We start from the raw sequence: 22152 nt of genomic DNA, 5'->3' as shown, positions 1-22152 counted from the left end.
CGCCCCGCGGCGCGCACCGCAGGGGGGAACGCGCCCAGAACACCCCGCGAGGAGCAGGGACACCCAGCCACCGGGCAGGCCGCCTTAAAAGGTAGAAAGTGAAAAAGCTAAAGCACTCTGGACCTTTAGAATTCAAAGAGACAAACACCTGTCATATAAACATCCAGACTTAACAATTGTTTTTTTTTTTTTTAAAAAAAATGTTTTAAAAATAACAGAAGAAATTCCAGTTCAATCTCTTTCGTTTGGCTTTTTTTTTTTCTAGTGTTCTTCCTCTACCAAGTGAGTCTTCAGGCAGACTACCCAACTGCCAGTAGACTGAGCTTTTCATAAAGGGACAGAACATACTTTGAAGTTCATTTTATTTCACACCACATGGCAAATTAGCTTTCTTCCTAATTAAGGTTCAGTTTTATATGTGCTAATTGCCCTAGGTGCGCTTTAACCTGCACTTTAAATCTTTGATTAAATGAAGGTAATATTCGTAAATCATGCCATAGAAGATTCCCCTATCCCCCCCAAAAAATTTTTTAATGCTTTGGCTTACGTTATATATATATCTACATAAGAAAAGATGTGAATGTAAGAAAAACAGGTTTAAAGCAAAGGATGTTGTGGCCAGCTAACAAATTCTTGTTATATAGAGCAAGCTTCTCTAATTTGAATCCTCCAGTTATGTCAGAACAATTCACCAACATTTCAATTTAACGTGGTCAAAATGCCAGCTGTCAACTCCATCTCTTAAAACTGTCAGGGTTAGGGTCATTTGGTAAGGTCAATTTGATGTTCCAATTAATTCTACAAACATATATGCCAAACGATAGGCAAGCCAAAATCTTCTACCACTCTCTTCTCAATGCCAGATGATTTACACAGTAAGATTTAGTAGAACGCTTAGTTTTTAAGCATGTTTATTACTATTATTTGATAGGTGCCATTATAAATACATCAAGAAAGCAGTTTGGAACAAACCACTGCCTAATTTCTATTGCATTTCTGAGATTCCCTGGAAGTCATGGCATTTCAATAAAAAAATCCCTTTTTATGTTGTAGGACTACACTAAGAAACAGACACATTTGGTTTTTCAAAGCTTGCATATTTAAAACCAGATTCATCCAAGGATGTGTGTCCATCTTACTACCTTCATCATGCTCATTTTGTCTTAAAGGGAAACTTCATGTCAGGTAATTATATCTAATAGTCCACAGCTAGCTTCTGCTGCTCAACCTGTTTCAGATAGCACCGCCAAATAAACTCTTATTATGCTTTGGTAAGTTTGGCTCTAGCAGTGGTTGAATGCCACCTAGAGAAGGAAAGGTGAACTAAGTCATGCTAGAGAACAGAAAGCCAGCAATTGAGAATGAAATGCTAGAAAAACAGAACTGAGCTACAACATAGAGCTGTAACAATGAAACTGGTTGAATTTCTCAAATGTTTAAAAGTCAGCGGTGAACTATGTATCAAAGCTTTGGAATTTGTTTATCAGGAATTACGGTTTTATCCAGGGTGGAGGCAGCTGAAGGAAACATGTTGAGGAATTGGAATGTGGCATTGTTCCCAGATGTCAAGAAATGGTTGTCAAAAATGGATGATGTATCTCCCTTGCAGACATGTTGATCTTTTACAATAATATTTTATTGCATTATAGTCATTAATAAACCAATAATGGTCAACAGTCTGAAAGGTTATTCTTTCAGAGGTATTTTTTTACCGGTTCCCTCAATTCCTTCAAACATGACAAAAATTCTAATGTACTGATTTCGCTGGAAAAATTGAGATATGGTCAGATATATATATATACTCGTTTTGAAAATAGCCCATGTTTAATTGGAGAACAGTCAAACATCTGCACAGGGTACGTTTCATGACATTTTGTATTATGTCATAAACTGTTTTATGATAGTTTTTCTTATATTTTATAAAATTTCAATTCCAATGTCATGGGTCCCCAATTTTGGGTCCATTGTGTAAGTTAGCTTATTTGCGGTACCTTGGTTCAAACATTATTGCCTTATGTTGTACTACTTCGCCCAGTTAATGGTTACAGAAATAAGAGTTTTAGTAATATATAGATAAGGTTCAAGGTAGTTTTTTTTCTTTATTTTCTTTTTTAGTTTGTTTTTTTAGCTTGTTTGGAGATTCTCTTTTCTAATTTTTAAAAATAGCTTTAGATTGTTGTGTATACATAAAACAAAGAAATAAAAATCAGTGGAAGAAAAGAAATATGACTAATTGAATTTCACTTACTTTAAAAATAAACATTTTTCAGAGGTAGAAATAATTTGTTAGACTGGAATTTGTATGATCACTATTTTTGTAATGATCTATTCACCCTAATGAACAGGAAATCAGTTTTAGGTAAGATTATTTGGGCATGGAAATTTATATTCTAGTTTAGAAGACATGACGAGTTATTTGAGTATCATTCACACCGATAAGAAACATAGACTAAAAACCAGGGACAACAGCAATTTTCACAGCATTGTAACTTATTCCATGGTGATGTCTTTGGTCTAAAATGAAATGTTAACAAAAGAAACCAGAAAAGTAATCCCAGGCAGTCCAAAGTTTATTTCTCATAGGTGAGAAACAAAAGTATAATGGAAACCAAACCAAACTGCATGTACAGTATTGATTGTATATAATCTTTGCATGTAGTATTGCCTTCAACTCAGGTTGAATATTGCAAGCAGCAAGATTTGCTCATTCCTAGTCTATATCCTTCTTAGCCTTCATTCTCTTTGTAGAAATCTCTTTGCACTAGACTTTCCTTTCTCCCCAAAAAAGGTAATCCAACATCTCCCACTCCAAAATGACAGGTAGAGCAGTACAGCAATGTCCACAGGAATAACACTTTTTAAAAACAAATAATTCCACATTTAAAAAGTAATTGAAAAACAATCACAACAAACTGGATCGTATACTAATCTAAAATGTTTTAAAATGGAATGAGGCAACAAGGAATTCAGAAGGCAAGTCTAAAAATCTACAAATGGGAGCAATCTTCCAGAATTCTCAATGTAAAGATTAATAGCAGTGTTATCACTTCAATTCAGCAGCAGTGAAGAAAACACTTGAATCTGACAGATCTGATTCAGAATACACAGCTTCCTTTATTTCTAGCAGTCTAAGTCTAATTGCTGTGGAAAGTAAAGCACAAGTACATCATCCCTGCAAGCTAATGATGCTTTGAGGCAATAGATTTCATTAAAACTAACCAATACAGAAAAGGCCATGAATGAAGATTTTCTTGGATTTCTGAAGAGTGGAACAAAACTAACATGAAAGTGTCAGATCATAGATGTCTTTCCTGTCCCTGAAAAGAGTTAATTAAGGAGTGTTCATCTACTCAGCTTAGTCATGCATCTTTTAACATGCCATATTTATATATTTTAAAAATATTTAGGTCAGAATCCAAGCTATGCACTGAAGCATTACAAGAATGTGGGGATGCAATCACTGCTGGCGGTCTTCCAAAGGCATATCCCAAGATCCAACATCGCAGGAATTACCAAGAGATTGGAAAACTTATCCCCATACATGGGCCCCTCCATCTCAATGTTAGGGAGTATTAACATAAACTCTAGTTTTGCAAGAGATATGGATGCCCGTCCCGTGTACAATAAAGGTACCTACATATGTCATCTATAAGAGCTGTGTCTGTATATTAAATTGTATTGTAAACCTAATGCCTAACTCTAGGAAGGTGAATAGGAATCTTATTATTGACTTTAGCAGAGCCATAATCCTGCATGTTTCAGTATCTGCAAAAAAAGAAAGGCTCTTTGAAAAAGTGAGAATTATTAACCTCAAAATGTATTTTTTGGGGGAAATGTTCCTAAGGACAGTAAAATTGACCAGCTTTGCTCTTGAATATAAAGGGAGGAAAACAACTGGTCTGTCTTTCTGCAACTGACAAGCAATAAAGAAATGGAACTTAGTGAGGGAACAGATATTTGAGAATTATGTAAATATGTGTATGGAACGATCACAAATTTCAAAATATGAATGAGAAACCAGCTTCACTTGGATCCCCCTGCCCTGCCCCAACATGCACAGATTTAGCAGAATTGCAGCAAATAGGTTATAGCAGTTTTTAATGCAAGGGTCACACATTTATGAGTGGGGGGAAAGGGGGAGCTTTCTACAGCTTAGCAGCTGCAGCGTGACTATTCAAAAAAAGCAGAGCATCTGTAGCACATAAGGTGATGCAGGTTGTGGTGGCCTTTTCCTATGTACATATTTGTGTGCTGAAGCCTTTACAACAGATCAGACTTTGGGTGCATTGCCTGTGGCACTCTCAAAGCTAGCAATACCTCCCAGACAATGGCAAAAGTTGGGTTCTTGTTCCATTGATCACCTTGGACAAGACTCTTGGCATTATCTGCCCTGTAGCCCACATGAAGCATACAAAGGAAGCCAAGGCAAAGAAAACTCAGAATTATTTCACTTCTGACACCTCAGTGTTTAATACTTCATTTCCTTTTCAGGGAATGTCTAAGAATAGGCATTAAAGGTTTATTCTATGATTATTTCCTTAGAGACAAAAAAGGGGGGGCGGGGGGGAAATCCAGGAAGTTTCTGTGTGAGTTTGTATATAGTGCTCCTTGTTTTCTTTTCCTTTTTTTGTTTAAATAGCAATGCTGAATGATGCTTTCCTAGAACAAGCGCTTTATCAGGCCAAGGAGATTGTTGTAAAAGCGTCAGCATGTAGTTTGGCTTAAAATCTAAGGTCAAGTTTTACTATTATTGGTCAGAAGGCCTACCTGATATACTTTAAAGAAGGAACAGTCTTCTGTAGCTGCCAGAAAACAAAGGGCAACACGCTTACGTAAATATCTGTTCCTGTGTTAATAAGTACTATATGGACCCAATCCATACGTAATAGGATTGTGAATTCAAGGCATTCAACAGAATTAAATATTATTTTAAAAACACTACAAAAATTTGGAATATGCTTTGTAATACTCAGCAATCTCAAGACTCAAAAATGGAAGTGCTGCTTCCTAAAACTGAATATAGCACAGAAGGGCTTAGTAACCAAAAAAAGCAAAGGCAGTATAGCAATCAAAAAGTTATGCTGAAGAATGCAAAAATGCAAAACAAAAGGTAAAAACACACAGCCACGGGCATATAAACCAACTGGCTGACAGTTAACTTTGAATCATACTTCTCAACTAAACAAAAGATCTTCATAAGGCCTTCACCCGACCATGGGGCCTCTCCAGAGCAAGCAATTGCTTTGCCTTTGAAACCTTTTCAACTGTCTTGAGTGTCAAATGCAATTAATGCCAATGAATGGCAAGGGACAGCAGCTAATGATTTGCAATACACAGATTAATTCCCTCTTAACAAAGTCCAAGGCCTCCAATGACTGAAGAGTTTGTTCCCGTCAATCTCCTCCTCATATCTTGTTGACTTTCAAGTAGGGAATTCAAATCCAGGCCCGGTCTTCCTTCTTTTCTCTCAGGCACGATTCTGAGAGAAATCTAGAAAAGTCTTCTCTCTCTCTTTCTCTCTTTCTTTCTTTATCTCTTGCCAACCCCATTCGTTACTTTTGTTTTTGAATGACGATTTCTCCTCCTGGATGAATGGCTGTCACTGTTGCTTGAGGGTTTGGGTGGACTGTCTTCCATTCCTAACAAGCAATTGGGCACATACACAAAAGCACATAAGAGATAATCACTTAATTTACTCTTTGGTTTGGTTTGGTTTTTCAGTCAAGGCAAATTCTGGATTATTGAATGCATATTGAAAGTTTAGTTGAAACCAACATGCCATCTAGTGGTTAAGCTGCCTTCTAACTAATTTTACAAGTCATTAAGTAAGCTGATTATTGTGGAATACTCATATGGCTACCTTTTAAGCAACACCATGAAAAATCTGCTGAACCTTGAAAGGCCAAGCTCCTGCTGGATAGATGTACCTGATGCAATTTTATATATTATCAAATTTTATATAATTTTAAATATCATGGTATGCTACCTAAATTTTAATTATCATCACATTTTTGTAATGTGTATGAAAACCTCAATATATTTTGCTATTTTGGACTTAACTCACAGTTCTAGACAAGTTTTTTATAGATGTATTTTAAACATCATGTTAAGAATACATCAGTTCCATCACACGTACAGGAGAGCATCTTCAGAAAGAGGCCACGGGCGTCCTTCAACTATCGAGAAAGACTGAAACAAAAGGTGAATTCTGGTGTTCCCTTTTCTGTTCTTCTTAATGTAGGTATGGAAAATGCTTGAGTGCTACGATGTTGAGAAACTACTTTAATCATTCAAAGAACATTCGTTTTTCACATTGTTTTGGTGCACAAAACCTACTGGTGAACATGGATCCTTCCACCTGTTGAACATGGGGCTCCAGCAACTATTTAAATTATTAAGTATATTTGTAGCACCTTGGTTTATTATTGCATAAAAAGTTTGAGAGTCACAAGCTACCTCAATAACTCCAAAGGCCATGGAATAAGGTTTCCATGCAGATGATAGGACTGACTGACCAGGAGCCACTAATGTTTACATAATAATACTAATGCCTTTACAATTCCTCAAAATCTTCTAGAACAGACTGATCAGGATAGTCCTCTAGAATGTCTCAATAGATAAAATAATGCATAGTTAGATACAGCTCTTGTTAAACCCCTTTAATTCTAGAGATAATTATAATGAACCCTAAGAATAATATAGAGATCATCGGCAAAGGTGGCAAAGGGTATGAAAGCAGATTGTGTGAATTCACAAGTGCTTCATGAAAGCTTGAACTAAATGAAATTTTGGTGCTATTTCCTCCATTGATATGACAAATAAATATACCAGAGCAAGCAACAGTACCTCTAGTGGTTTTAGGGTTATGCCAGGACACATCAGGGATGTACAAACTTTCTTCACATTCTGACAATGTCTGTTGAGATAAATAATATAAAAAATAAAAAATAATATATTTTATAAATAATATAAAATGTTTGATAATACTTGTAGCAAAGAAACACTATCAGTTTAATAATTGAGATAACTAAGTTAATATTTGGAATTCACTTTTTTATTTCTTCTTCAATTATATAAATTTTATCAACAAGTGATAAAGGAACCCTTGCTCTCATCTGTAACTGTATGCAAATGACCATGTTGAGCCCGAGGGAGGGGGTCAAGCATGTTATAAGCCATAAGTCCCTGCAAGCCCACAAGAGAATGTTGAATGTTAATTCCGGCTCATTTCCCTTGATCATTAGTAGCTTAGATTCATGTAGAGAGCTTCTTGCAATAAATCTTTATACTCATTTGAACTGCCTAAATCTCTTCTTGACCGCAATCCTGTTTCACATCACCTTTTGCCCGTCTGTTCAAACACAAATGACTCATCATTTCCTCTCCAACTCTACTCGGCAAGAAAAAGTACGTGGAACGCAGAAAAAGACAACCAAGGGCAGATTTAGACCTAAGAATTCTGCCTCAATCACAGCTCAGAAATGCTGAATTTGCATGTTTGCACATCAACCAAATAACCATTTTCCTCCATTTTTGTACTGCTTGTTCCAAAGAAGCCTTCAGGAAATTAAAAGCAGAGAATGAGAGCAATAGCCCTCTGATTATTGCTCGTCTGTTGCATATTGTCAACTGAACGTTTTTATTTAATGAATGTATAATCTAATCTCCCTTTGCCAAAATAGTAATAAAAATACATTTAGTCACAAATTATGTCTTTATATGGAAGTTCACCTAAATGTCAACAAGTTATGGCTACCATATTTTAACATGTTTACCCAGAGGGCAACAGTCTACAATGCAAGAAATCTCTTGTGCCAAGTTTAGCATTTCCACAGACATTACCTTTTCTCGTCCATAATGGTCTGCATACCACACCATCCCATACAAACACAGAAAAGTAGTAACTGCCTATAACAGAAGAAAAAGAAGATGGCCTTGAGTTGGTCTTTTAATACTTATTTTAAAAAGGGATTTATGCCCAACCTCTCATTGGTATGACATGGCTTGCTAAAAGAGACAATGACAGTATTAAAAATGGAGGTCTTTTTCTACAGCAGTCAGAAAAGCTGCTAATATTACAACAGTTTTTTTAAAGTAATGTGCACTTTTCCTTGTCTGATCTTGCTTTTATTAGGTAATGAGGCTTCTTACGTATGTGTAGATCTATGTTTGAGTCTAAGGCACTTAAAACACTGAAACAAATACAGGACACTGTATTGCAACCCTTTACACTAACTTCAATATTGTCAGATGATTTATAAGTATTTATGATTTTTGTTCTCTGGGCCATGCAAATATATTTGGACAGCTAGCTTTCTAAATAAGTTAGTCAAAATCAATGATTAGAACAGATTCAAGAGACAGTTACAGACTACACCTTTAAAGACTGGTTGTAAATCTACTTTTTCAGCACGAGGTGGTCACTAACAGAGGACTGTTTTCACAATGTGGAAATTTTCTGCTTTGAATGCTCAATGGGTAAAATGAAGATTGTGACAGAGAGCTCACAAGGGCAACAATATGACAGAAGCTTTCTATATAACTGCACCACTATGCAGATGTTCAAGAAGGAAAGCTGCAGATTGTGTGATCTGTACTGGAAACTAGAAGGAAATATTTTATTTCCAGTGGAAGAAATCTCATTCTGATCTCCTGCTGGCTTTTGGTGCCAAATTTTGGAATGATGCTGTGAATGCTCTCATAAAATGACTATCAGGATGGAATTAGTTTACCATAAGGAAACCATCTTTTACAAAGCACAGATTTATCAGACTTTAGTAGGACCAATTTATTTTACTCCTGCTTATGTTATTACCTGAAAAAAAAATTATGAAGAGAGCTTTGATTACATTTTTATAAATTGCATTGATCATGACTTTGATCAAATAATTTTATTGTAAAAGTTTGCATTTTGGTCTGTAGACTGTTGCATTTTTAATTTTTATTCTTATTTATTGTTTTTTAAGTAGTAAATCACTCACAATCTGTTTTGTGTTAGGATGTAAACTTATAAAATAAATATTGAAGAAATAAAGACAATCTTTGTATACATAAATTTCTAGAGCAGATATAAGCAGGTTTTTACATTCTCAATTTCTATCCTGCCTGGAGCTGAACTAAGTTGAAGTATAAAATATCTGCAGGATTCATTGTCTTTCATCCTGTCACATCCTGTTATGTGAGAGAATGAATATTTGGTGACAGAATGTGCTGTTGTAATGCTGGTCTACATTAAACATTACAATTTATTATGAATTTGTCAGCATGTATTTAGTTTTAAAAAATCTAGTTGTTTTCCTATTTAGCTATCTTAATTAATGAAGGCAACTGAGAAAGGTGCTATTGAGAAAAAAAGTGTTGCAGTGGAACAACTATCTAAAATAGGTTATTGCTTTCCTAGTAAAATTTGATATAACATTTACCTATGTTTGAATAGCAAGGGAATCAACAGCATTTTTCCTGGTTATAACAACCAAGGAATTAAAAACAACTTGTCTTAAATAGGCATGTGATTTCTGTGAGGTATTATCCCAGTACCTCTGCAAGATGCCAAATTAAGAAACTGAGTTAAAATATAAATGTGTGCAACCTAAATGAAAAAAAAAAGTACTTACCACACAAAGAAGCCAAAATACAACATACAATATTTGTGTTTTGGAAAAGAGATCTTGACCAAATTTGATGCATACAATAGCTTCAAGGAAACCAATAACTCTAGAGGGATGACAAAAAAAAAAATCAAAATATATTGAATTTCTGTTTGAGACTCTATTTACTCTAATAATCTCACCTTGGTTTTGGCATAGTTTGAGAAGCATGTTCTCATCACTGTCAGGTTATGAATCAGAAAAGAAGATGCAGGTATCATCCAAAAAAATACATCACACAACTAATTGGATCACAGTGTTTTATATTGAGCTGGCACTGCTTTTTTTCTTTCCTTTTCCTTCCACAACATACTTTCTCATAAGTTTATGTTTGCCTCTTTCAGTGTTTTAACAATATACTATTTTCTAGCTATGTAATGAAGCTAAACTATCTGTACTGACCAGAATATTCATACCCATTTTTAAAACCCCTCTTCTTGATTTTCAAGATGCCAATATAAAGAATCTGATTTGCTCCGGATGATAAAGTCTGCCATAACTGCAATAAAATCAAAGGCATTTAAAAAAAACAAAACAGTCCAGAGTCCTGTAGACCATTTGTCACCAGATGTCCAGGAACTCCGACGCCTAGCACAATCCTTGTTGTTGATGGCGAAGAACCCATCCAGTATGGGTTTCTGTAAATTACATCTCACTGTATTGTTTATAGGAGAGACACTCTTCACCTGACTCCTCTGATGAGACTTGTCCAGTATAGTTGAACCTCTGGCATAACTCTCATCTACTTTACAGTAAATAGATAGTACCAGTGATGGTATTCTACTGGTTCGGCCTGGTTCTCGCGAGCCAGTAGCAACGATGAGCAGCGGAGACCAAGCCGATTCTCTCCACTACTGTGCTGTTAGGGCCACCTGCCCGCCCGGGTTCCTATACTCACCTCTGCTGAATTTGAAGCGCAGCTGCTTTGCGTGGCACAGAATAGTGCCACGCGGCAGCTGCTGAACCGACCGGGATCGTGCAGGAGGTGAGTTAGAACGCCTCTGCGCCTGTGCAAACGCCTCTATGCCTGCGCAAAGTGCATGTTTGGCACGTGCGTGCATGCAAAGTGAGTGCAAGCATGCAAAGCGCGCCCACCAAGCCACACCCACTGAACCGGTGGCAAAAATATTTGAATCCCACCACTGGATAGTACCTCACTGGGAGATTACTGTTATTATTGTTGTTGTTTTATCATATATTATGAGCTGCCAAGAGTCTGCTAATAATTAGACTGCCTTAGCTGTCAAAACATATTAATTTGGCCTAGCACTTCTCCATTCTTCATCATTTTAAAATCATTGATACTATCTAACGAAGATTCACTCCAGAAAGCAAGAATATTCTTTGAAGGTGAATCTTTTTCTCTCTATCTTTTTTTTTTTGTCAGAAGAAGGAGTAATAGCTATTCTGAATATACTGACAAGAGGCCCTGAGGCGAGAGCAGAACAAAGCAAGTGATGACAGAAAAATGTTCCCAACTACCTCCCAGCCAGCTGAAGAAATCAGCACGTTTCTACCATATCTAGTGTTAAATAAGCTTTTTCAAAAGGCCAGAGCATGCTGATTTGAACCCTGCTGTTTCTGTAACTTCATAACATGAAAATCTTTTGAAAGGCTAACATATTTTAGATGGGTATTGTTTGCCTTCCTCTCTTGCATTTGCATGCAAGAAAGAAAATAATGATTTCAAACAATGGCTTGAAATAGGTCCAGATATCACACAATGCAGCACAAGCTTTCACATCTTTCTCCAACAAATGAGAGGACAGTTGGAGAGTCCAACAAGCAGCAGAAGCCTATCCAGGTTGGTGGGCTGTCCTCTTCTTTAGCAATCACTGGGGCTCCAAAAAGAGGAGCCCAATCACATGCTCTAGAAGGATATTTGGAAAACTAATTCTTCCTCAATGCTCAAAGGCTGGGTTTTTATATTTTTGCTGAAATTAAAACTCTGTTACAGTCCTCCTTACAAATGAGCACAGTATATAAAAGTTAACAACAGAAAACCTACAGGCTTGACAAGCAAAAGCTTGCCAAAGCGGTTGGATCATCCTCTCGTTCTTCCTGCAGCCTCCTACAGACACGGAAAACCACATCTGGAGAGTCAAATGACTCCTCGGCATGGGTGTCCAATGGGGAACAGTAGCATGGAAAAAGGAAATTGCTCAAACTACAAACATATGCAAAAACACTATCTCTCAACAGGCCTTAGAATTCTCCTTTTATGTCATTGTAGATCATAGTGACACTACAAAATACACACAAGAAGTAAAATGAAGTGTAGTAGTGTGGTAAAATATCATTCACAAGAAACTTTCTAATCACATGATTTGAAGGGAATTGTTTCCTCTTCTTAATTAAATAGATTCACAGATCACGGATTATTTTTAATTATGGTATATTAAATAAACTATGCTTTTCAAACTGGAATGACCAAGCTTATACAATATGCTAAGCCAAAATCATCTGGTGGCTTAAAACAATGCATGAACCCAGCCAGTAAGTCAGATAACCAGAATTTCAAGAATTCTATATTCAACAACTTACCCAAATACCCAACACTGAGTTCCTACTCTTTTGCACTGTGTGTCTGTGAGATAAGCATAGTACTGCCTGTAACAACAAAAACAATAATGTTTTAGGGAAATAGACAATGGAGTATTAACTGAACATTATTTAACTGGTTGCCTGTAAATCTGTTTTACAGATAAAATTACGACTATGTTTTCAGTGACTGTTTGAAATTACAGTCACGCTGAACAAATGGCACTTATGCCTAATCCCGAAAGTATGGCTTTTGCAGTGCTCCTATGGTCAAAATGATCAAAATTTGGGGGCTTGGAGTGCCCTGCAGGACGCTTCAACTCTCTCTCATATCTCCTACCATCTCTGCCCTTCTGCCCCGTACTGCTGCCAGCCATGACAACAATATGTTCCTGCCTCTCTGCACTCCACAGGCCCTGCTATGCCCAACTGATCTTAGTCATCTTTCTCTGCTGATGCAAAGTATCCAGCTTGGTCATATGTAAAGGCCATTGCTGGCCAGGCCAGGCCTTTTTCCTTCCTTCAAAAACAGCTTGTGTTGTTCTCCAAACAGCATGTTCCATTCTCTCACTTCAGAGAGTCTTTGGAATGTATCTGAAGTCTTCTGAAGCATTACCAGAATGGGATGTGCTGTGTGGAATGCTAGGCCGCATTTATTCATAGGATCAAATCAAAAGCTTAAAAATAAGGAACTATTAATGTTATCCACCAAATTAATAATTGTGCAACACTGAAAATGTCTGGATAACATGACACTTGAGTTGTTCATTAATAAGACCTCTTCAATTGCTACATTAGGAAAAAGTTACAGACAAATTAATGATACATCAGAGACAAGAACCACAATTATATCAAACTTGGATGGTTTCCATGATTTATCTCAATAGCAATAGACTACAATCTGGTATACGCCATATACACGGTAAATTTTCAACTGCATAATACCTATCTCTTTATTTACATTGCAGCAGATCTCCTTGGCGTTCTGGATATGTATGCTAAACCATCATTAATGTTTTTTTCCAACAGTAGGCTTCCATTTCTACATATGAAGGAACTAGGTAAAGATTTACAATGATGAATGTAAAACAGCCAAAAATTACCTCACAGTTGGCGCTGTAATAATTCCAATGAAGAGAATCCTACACCAGCTTAAAGCGTGACTTGCTTGAAAAACAAATATATGTTTCAAGAAAAAGGTGTTCAACTCTGTCAACTAAAAAGAAAGAAGCAGAGAGAAAATTCAATATATTCATCTGGACAAACAAGACAAAAATAGAGCCATAGAACAAGTTTGACTTGTTCCAGAACAATAATATATACTTAGATAATAAATGCATAACTATTTAGTTATATAGTGACTTGGTTAGCTAATATATGGTATATATAAAATCAATATATACAGCATTTACGTAGCAGCAAATGAAGAATTTGCATTGTATTTCTCTCCATTAGAAGAATGAGATTTTAAATGCTCCTGTTTTACTGATAAAACACATTCATTTTTCTCTTTTATTACTATGGAATTGTGAAATTACAGATGTTCTGGAACAATACAAAAATTGGCTGATATTGGGGGGAGGGTTGCCAGAGACTGGAAGCCCCATCTGGGCGGGATACAGGCAGCACACGTCCCCTCCGGTCCACGGAAAAACCTGGTTTGTAAGCCTGTTATATTAAATAAACCCAGTAATTTCACCCATCCATTGCACAAAACCATAAATTAATTTACAAACCAGGCTCAATGGAATCAAACAACCACATAGTTTTAGCCCAAGTGCAAGCCTGATCAGAATGTTGGCTATGGTGAGGTTATGTGACAGCAGCTGTAATCAATCAATCAATCAATCAATCAACCAGAATAGAGCTGGGAGTTTGGAGGTCTTCTAGTTTAATCATCTTAGCTGCTCTTCTTTGCACTTTTTCTAAAGAACCAACACCTTTTTTGTAATGTGGTGACCAAAACTGGATTCAGTATTCCATATGTGGTCTTACTAAAGATTTATAAAGCGGTACTAATCCTTCACGTGGTTTGATTGTACGCCTGTTTATACAACCAAGTATTCTATTATCTTTTTTGGCTGCTGCCGCATTCTGCTGGCTCATGTTTAAGTGAACATCCACTAGGACTCCAATGAATGAACAACGAATCAATGGACAGAACAGGAGATCTCTTGGAAAGGGAGAGCGAGGAATAAAGAAAAAGAACTACCGTATTTGCCGGTGTATAAGACGACTGGGCGTATAAGACGAGCCCCCAACATTTCCACTCAAAATATAGAGTTTGTTATATACTCGCCGTATAAGACGACCCCCCCACTTGGAGGCATGTTTTTCAGGGCAAAAAAGTCATCTCATACGCCGGCAAATACGGTAAGTTGTAACACTTGGGGTATTCTGGATATAATTCTTGATTGACACCGACGCCCCTTTCCCCCAAACTTACAAAGCCACCAAAATGCTTTAGAGAGGCAGCTTCGTCTTTCTCAGGCTGGCACTCAATTCCTCTCCCTTTCTTTGTGACAGCCCCCGCGTGCATGCCATCGGGACTCCAAGGGTGGGGGATGGACAGCTGCCAACTCTGTGTATGTGTGTGTGTGTGTGTGTGTGTGTGTGTGTGTGTGTGAGGGTAATTCCGGCTATCTCTGGCCTCCGCTCGGTTTTAAAGTCGCTTGGCCGGTTCCCAAGTCGCAAGCGTGCGCTGGCCGGGAGACGCGGCGCTGGGTGGCGGCTCGGTGCCGGGAGGCGGATCTTTCTCTCTTAAGTGGGGAGGGGAGGAGGGGACAAGAGGAGGGACGGGATGGGACAGGGGGCAGGAGGAGGTCCCTTGCCTTCTTCCACCGCCCACCGGACCCTTTTCTTCCCAAGGGGACCCTGGAAAGCAGCTCGGGAGCCGGGTGGCCCTGCCCAGCGGGGTCCCATCAGGAACTTCCCGAAGACACCCCCGCCCCAAGCACAGCCCTCCCGGTCTTTCAAAGAGGGAGGGAGAAGCGGGAGGAGCAAATTGCCGCCCGCCCGCTGCCCAGAAGGAGGGGCGCCACAGTCCACCCCACCACCTTCTCCCCCACTCCCCGGGCCATTACGCAGCTCGGGGCTGGCTGGGCGAAGCGGCCCCTCCAGAGACCCTCCCGCTCCACCCCCACCCCACCTCCAGATTGGCCTCCGCAAGCACCCTGAGCCGGGCGGAGGGTGGGTGGGGGGGTGGAGGAGGAAGAGAGACTCCGGCTGGGCTTGAAGGGGCTTCGCAAGTTGCGGAGCTCCGCCCCCGTCGCTCTTGCACCGAGTGACAACAACGTATTTACCGGCGTATAAGACGACCCCCCCACTTGGAGGCATGTTTTTCAGGGCAAAAAAGTCATCTTATACGCCGGCAAATACGGTAGTTTGAAGAGTTGTCTCTCAATTAAGATTAAGAATATACATCTTCAACTTTTGCATAATAAAAGTAGGAATAACTACATGCTTGTGGAAAAAATAATAAATATTAAATCATTTTAGGAAAATGCTAAGTAATTGCATGCATTATGTAAGTACAGTATTTAAGTACAGGTAGCATTGCGTACTTAGCTGACCAAGTTAGCAAGTTATCTCACAAGGAGCTCATCATCTTATTATTTCTTGTGTAAATACATTTTTCTTTGTGTTTATCTGAAGAGAATTCTCAGGCTTGAATCCTTCCTTATATACACAACTATGGCACTCTTGCTTTTTCACAAATATATGTATATCTAGCATTTCCCTGGAATTCAACCCAGCAAATGGTATTATTTCATTTGGTTATGCATTAACAAAACAAATATAATCTGCTCCCCCACAAAACATCTACTAAGATGCCCTAAGTCTTTATTTGTATTTTACCTGCCATATGATCATGAAAAGGTATACCCCAGCTACTCGTTGAAAGGAGGACTTGGGATCAAACCAGCGAACGTAAGTCCAGCTTGCTGGAGTGAACTGTAAAACAGCTCTCTTGATTTTACCTGTGGTGGTGTGAATGTCCCTAAAAGCAGATAAAGAGGAGATCAATGTTTCATTTTTGCTTAACAATCAAAATTCAAAATGGTGTTATATATTGTGATATTGTTGCAGACTTAGGTCCTTTAATCCAGGGGTCCCCAACCGCCGGTCCGCGGACCGGTACCGGGTCGCTGAACAAGCCTTACCGGGCCGCTGGTTGCTGGGCGCCGCCATCTTTTTGGTAAAAAAGCAATTTTGCCAAAAAGATGGCGGCGCCAGCGTTGGTGAGCTTTTCCGGTAGAAAGCCATTTCTACCCAAAAGCTCACCAGAAGCGCTGGCGCCGCTTATTGACGAAAATCACTTCCGTGACGCCACCGGAAGTGATTTTTCGTCAAAAAAAGATGGCGGCGCCCAGCTGACGCCGGAACCGGGCCGCGGCGCCAGCTGACGCCGGAACCGGGCCGCAAGGCCGAAAAGGTTGGGGATCCTGCTTTAATCCATTAAGCAAGCAGGCAGTTTTCTCAATAGAAATTTGAAATAAATTGCTCAGTCACACAAAGGCTTTCCTCCCTAAATGTATCAAAGCTGAAAGAACAATTCCGTACCTTACTCAAACAGACACTTTTACTAAAAAAATGCCACTTTTTAAAAATTGCTTTCAAAGAAAAGGATTTGAAAATTCCAGGCTTTCCCACACAATTTTTATCATTTGACAGATGTTCTTAGAATTAAGAATTAGAATTAAGGATAAGTAAATAAAAAGTCAGTGATTATATCAATGCAAATGTTAGCATTTGCAGAAATTTCTATTTGCTTTTTATGTACACAAACAGTTTCCAAATACATTTTAAAGACCCATTTATTGGATGTCCTATTTCTATTCTACAACAGCGACCTCCATTCTAGCCTCTTCCAATTCTATAGGAATTTCCAGTCCTTTATTCATATTCCTGATCTTGAACATCTGACATCCTCTGGAAAGAGCAACAGTGTGGCTGAAGGAAGTGACATTTCCTCTAAATTACCAGGATAAGAAACTTAAAAGCATTCCTTCTTAATGTCTTTCACTATACCGGAGCACAAAAATAACTAAGGATATCCACTATTATTTTTGTACTTGTCATAATGGCATTCAGAGGAAATTTATCCTTCTTACTTCTAGCAGAACACAATAATAAAACTTCAAACACTAATTTGAAAAGCATCTTTCTGCATTCTAGCAACTACAGCATGAAATCAATTTTACTACAAGCTCTATGGATTTACTGTTACATGGACAAATGATTGTGTACATAGTTGAGAAGTATATAAAGAAAGACAGGTCTGTCCTTCTAATTCTATTGCCAGGATAAAATACAAGCATTGCAACCAGAAAGGAAAATAGATAAAACAAAGGTTCATGTATGGAAACCATTTTTTCAGGCATAGCTCTCAGAAGATAGAACTAACTCAATTTTTTTAAAAAAAATGCTCTTACATCAAATTCAACATAGAAAGGAACAGGAAACATAGGAAACCATTTCCTAATTTCACCCTTCAACTATGAAACAATTCATTTTCATGCTCCAATCCCACAAAACTAGTAACACAGTAGAAAGGACTTCCTTGAATCCAGTCATTGTGTGCCATTACAATCTCCTGCAATAATTTTTAACTTCTCAATGTAGCCTATATTTCTAAGATTTTCTGGTTGTGTCTCATCCAAGATCTATTCAGGTTTCATGTCTTATTTATCTTTTATCAGGACCAGCTTCAATCAGCTAACTTCTAATAAATTAAAAACTAATAACAAAGGTTCTTGTTTCAAAATTTCTTAGATTTACTCATGCAAATGAATCTGAAGGTGCGTCCATAAACACCCACTGGTAGATATAACTGGAAAATGATTCCAAATTACAATTTCATACAAGTACATATCATATTTTCAGTAATACAAAGAACTCATAAATATGAGGTTAAACACATCTATTTAAGTGTCCTACAATTAAATTATCCCTGTAATTGGCAACTTTCACTGTACAGGTAGTCCTCGACTTACAACAGTTCGTTCAGTGAATGTTCGAAGTTACAACAGCATTAAAAAAACTGACTGATGACTGTTTTTCACCCTCATGACAGTGGAGGGATTCAAATTTTTTTACTACGGGTTCTGTGGGCATGGCTTGGTGGGCGTGGCAGGTGAAGGATACTGTAAAATCTCCAGTCAGAGGTGGTATTTGTCGGTTCTCTGAACTACTCAAAATTTCTGCTACCAGTTCTTCAAAACTGGTCAGAACCTGCTGAATACCACCTCTGCCTCATGACCATTGCATCATCCTCATGGTCACGTGATCAAAATTCAGACACTTGGCAACTGGCTCATATTTGACAGTTGCAGTGTCCTGGGGTCATGTGAACACTTTTTGTGACCTTCTGACAAGCAATGAAGAAGCCAGAGTCACTTAACAATTATGTTGCTAATTTAACAACTGCAGTGATTCACTTATCAACTGTGGGAAGAAAAATCGTAAAATGGGGCAACTCACATATGAATGTCTCGCTTAGCAACAGAAATTTTGGGCTCAATTGTGGTCGTAAGCTGAGGACTACCTGTATTCCTATGAAACTCTGCAAAATAATATCTCATTAAAACAATGTTTATTAGATAGCACTTGAGACCTACTTGAAGCTTGCCCAGTGATAAGTCCTCATCTCCAACCAACGGCAAACCACCATGCCCAACCAGATGCCACCTCCATTACATAACAGGATGTCCAAAATAACTTGATCCCACCAGCATTCAGCAAAATTTGGCAGCAAATGCATGAAGAACAGCTACAGAATACAACAGAAATTTTGATAAGAAATTCAGTCTGATTCTTTTCAACATAAGAAACAGATTTTGAAAACATGGGAAAGATTTAAATACAATAAATGAATGTGACTAGCCAGCCTATGATTTCAGAAATAAAGGAAACTTTATTATATTTTAATTTTAAAGACCTACTATGTTCAAAAAAGAAGACAACAATAATATATTGAGTGATGTATTGATTTTCTGGTAGAGTCAACTTGTACAAAATAAAGTTACAGATAGTAATTTCTTTTTTTTTTTTTTCAGATAGTAATTTCAAATACACACACACACACACACACACACACACGTTTAGTCTTGCCATAAATTATCATATGGTAATGAATAGTTTATTTATTTAATACCCTAACATATTTTGAACAACATTCTATCCTTTTATCGATGGCATACCATTAATTCAATGATTACCATGGAAAAGGTTTGAAGGTTAGCATCTGTATAAAGCTGGACTTAATATGCAGGTGGATAATATAGAATATAATAGCGGTTAACATTGCCGTTCCTGTTTTAAGTCTCAATATGCTCTAGAAAATAAGATTTTAACAAGTATTCAGAATAAAATATGGGCACTTGGGAAGGATGTGTCAGAAATCCTTATAATCTAAAGAGCAACTGAGATTTTTTGAGACCTCTGTTGGATAAAATCCCTTGGAGCTAGACTGTTGAGTTCAGGAATTAACCAGCTGAGTTGGCTTTGGTTGATCTATTAGACTACATGAAGGCATTGTAGCATAGGGCTACCCTTGAAGAATATTCAGAATCGCAGCTGAGCTAATTCTACAGAAAAGAATTAGAACTGTTTTTTGCCACATAAAACTAGCTGTAAGGACTTTACATTTACGTCACATAATGCATAGGTATCATATATGAATTTCTTTTCTTAATAGATGAAAAGGTAGACACATTTTGCCACATCTGACCCAGGCTGCCAAATATCTGTTCCACCTAAAAGACAGGATAGATAATAGATTTCACTCCAAAGATAGCCCTTTTATCCTAAAGGTGCTTTTTCATATACCTTTTATATTTCTGCAACACCACCACTGGGAAAGACTAGTCTACGGTCTCAGCTGCAATGCAGTTCTCAGGATTCTTTGGCACCTCCAAACATCAGGTCATGGCAGGTGCCCTGTGCATTCATCTTTTTTCAGTTCCTATTACCCAACCTACCTCTGTCAGCTCCCAGGTGATGCTAATAGTCCAACACAATCCATAGCTGCGAATCAACAAAGCCTTCATTGCCCAGCCCCAGAAATGTCCAAAAGCAAATATGTCAAAATGACTTAGGATCCGTTCCCAGGTAATAACATGGCAATTCACAGCATATTCCTGTTGATGATTACAGAGAAAGGATGTAGAGGAAGAGAGACAAATAAGGCAACAGACACTAAAATTTATTTTAGGATAATTTTAGATGAAATAGAATAAACTATTAAAATACAACCTTTTCTGTAGCTTAGCCTTGTTCAGAAGCTCAACTATGTATTAGGATAACATCACAAATTATTAGACAGAACTGACTAAGTTGCCTCTTTATACAATATTAACTGACACATTTCCTCACAAAATAGAAACATGACCTTAAAAGAAAAAGTGTGAAGATTAATCTACATAATTCTGGATATGGCTAACAAAATTCACACCAAGGTAAACTAGAGTCTTGACCAAAAATAATTATTCTTATTTTTAGATAAGATTAGGTTGCAAGTCAACTCTGACAAGGGTGGGAGATTTTCCATCTTTGGTCCTGGATGGATAATACTGCCCTGTTCAGATTCAGTATGCAATCTGAAGGTTCTCCTGGACTCACAGCTCCTGCTCAAAGGTCTTTGAGTAGGGAGACGGGGCTTTGCACAACTGTATCACATACACCAGTTGTACCTACTCATGGTCTGCAAGGCCTTGCCTATGATCACTCTTGCCTAAGTCATCTCCTAATTGCAATGCTCTCCATATGGAGCTGCTCTTAAGGATCATCCAGAAGCTTCAGCTGGTCCTGAAGGTATCGACACAGGTAGTAATGGGCATAGTTCTCTACACCCATGTGACACTGATACTCCATGAGCTACACTGGCTCCCAAAAGGCTTCAGAGTGCAATTCAAGGTGCTGATCACCTTTTCAGTCCTATATGGCATAGGACCAAATTACCAGCAGGATCACTTGCTCTCAAGAACATCTGCCCAGCCTTATGCATGTTTCTCATGTGAGCATTGCCATTTAATGGGACCTAGGAAATGGCCCATCTTAGTGGCTGCCCTTCTGCTCTGAAATTATATCTCCCCCTTGAAATATTACAGGTCCCAGCTATGTTCATCTTTAGAGAAGCTGTTAAGATGTGACTTTTCCCCAGGTATTTAGGTCCAATTCAGTGGAGTTCCCTGTTGTATGGGGGGATGTTTTCTGTTTGTTTATAGTACACCGCTCAGAGTTGCATTGTTTTATGTTGGGCAGCCCTGTAAATCAAATCAAATAAATAAATACCATTCTGGTTATAAATAAGTGTCTTTTTTCTTGCTTTCAGGTTGGCAGTCTTTGAAAAAGCAAGGCACTAAAGCGGCAGGTATCAGGAGTCTGGCGTCCAGTGGTATACTGCTACTAGGGCTTAGCAAAGATATGCAACAGCTGCCTTCCAAACCTGCTGCTTGAATCACTAAGGTGCTTGGTTCTCTTGAGGAGTGCATACAACTGCTTCAAAAGCCATCCCAAACATCTGTGCACCCCTAAACATGCAAGGAATACATGAAAATTGCTGTAGAAATCTACAGTGGAATTATGAGAAGATGCAGCACTTAAACACTTGCAGAAGTAGATTCAGAAGGATGCTTCACTTAGCCCATGTAGATTTAGTTGTTACTTTTATTAGATACAGCATGCCTTCAAGTCTACAATCCATCCATTAAAAAAAATATGCCTACCACATTTTGGTTTTGAAAACAGAGGAAATATTTGGCTTAGCCCACTGAATATGCTCCTAAGCTACTATTCTTTGTCATCCTTCTGATTTTAGCTATTCCTTCTTGTATCTCTTTGCATGAAAACAATATCATTCAATGTCTAGAGCCTCTAAACCAGGGGTGTTAAATTCGCGGCCCCCACGTCACAAGCTTGTCCCACCCACCCGTTTTGGCAAAGGGGAAAAGTCGTGATACGT

The 22152-nt window shown here is 38.1% G+C and overlaps 1 protein-coding gene across 1 annotated transcript in view; it reads right to left on the bottom strand.

Annotated features, from left to right (window-relative positions):
* Positions 1-2552: 2552 nt before the first annotated feature.
* PTDSS1 (phosphatidylserine synthase 1) overlaps positions 2553-22152 on the bottom strand; it is a 32641-nt gene continuing 13041 nt past the window's right edge. The window contains exons 5-13 of the mRNA XM_026690636.2: positions 20171-20329; positions 18809-18960; positions 16047-16188; positions 13292-13404; positions 12192-12257; positions 9615-9714; positions 7843-7908; positions 6847-6916; positions 2553-5639 (exon numbers count right to left, since the gene is read on the bottom strand). Coding sequence (XP_026546421.1) covers positions 5530-5639; positions 6847-6916; positions 7843-7908; positions 9615-9714; positions 12192-12257; positions 13292-13404; positions 16047-16188; positions 18809-18960; positions 20171-20329 — 978 coding nt within the window. The 3' untranslated portion in view covers positions 2553-5529. The remainder of the gene's footprint in view (positions 5640-6846; positions 6917-7842; positions 7909-9614; positions 9715-12191; positions 12258-13291; positions 13405-16046; positions 16189-18808; positions 18961-20170; positions 20330-22152) is intronic.

The sequence above is a fragment of the Notechis scutatus genome, chromosome 3, assembly GCF_049901735.1.
Source record: "Notechis scutatus isolate UNSWTSFEM ecotype Mainland chromosome 3, rNotScu1.2, whole genome shotgun sequence".
Taxonomy (NCBI): Eukaryota; Metazoa; Chordata; class Lepidosauria; order Squamata; family Elapidae; genus Notechis; species Notechis scutatus.
The sequence above is the reverse complement of the archived record's forward strand: the minus strand, read 5'-3'. Positions and strand labels throughout refer to the sequence as shown.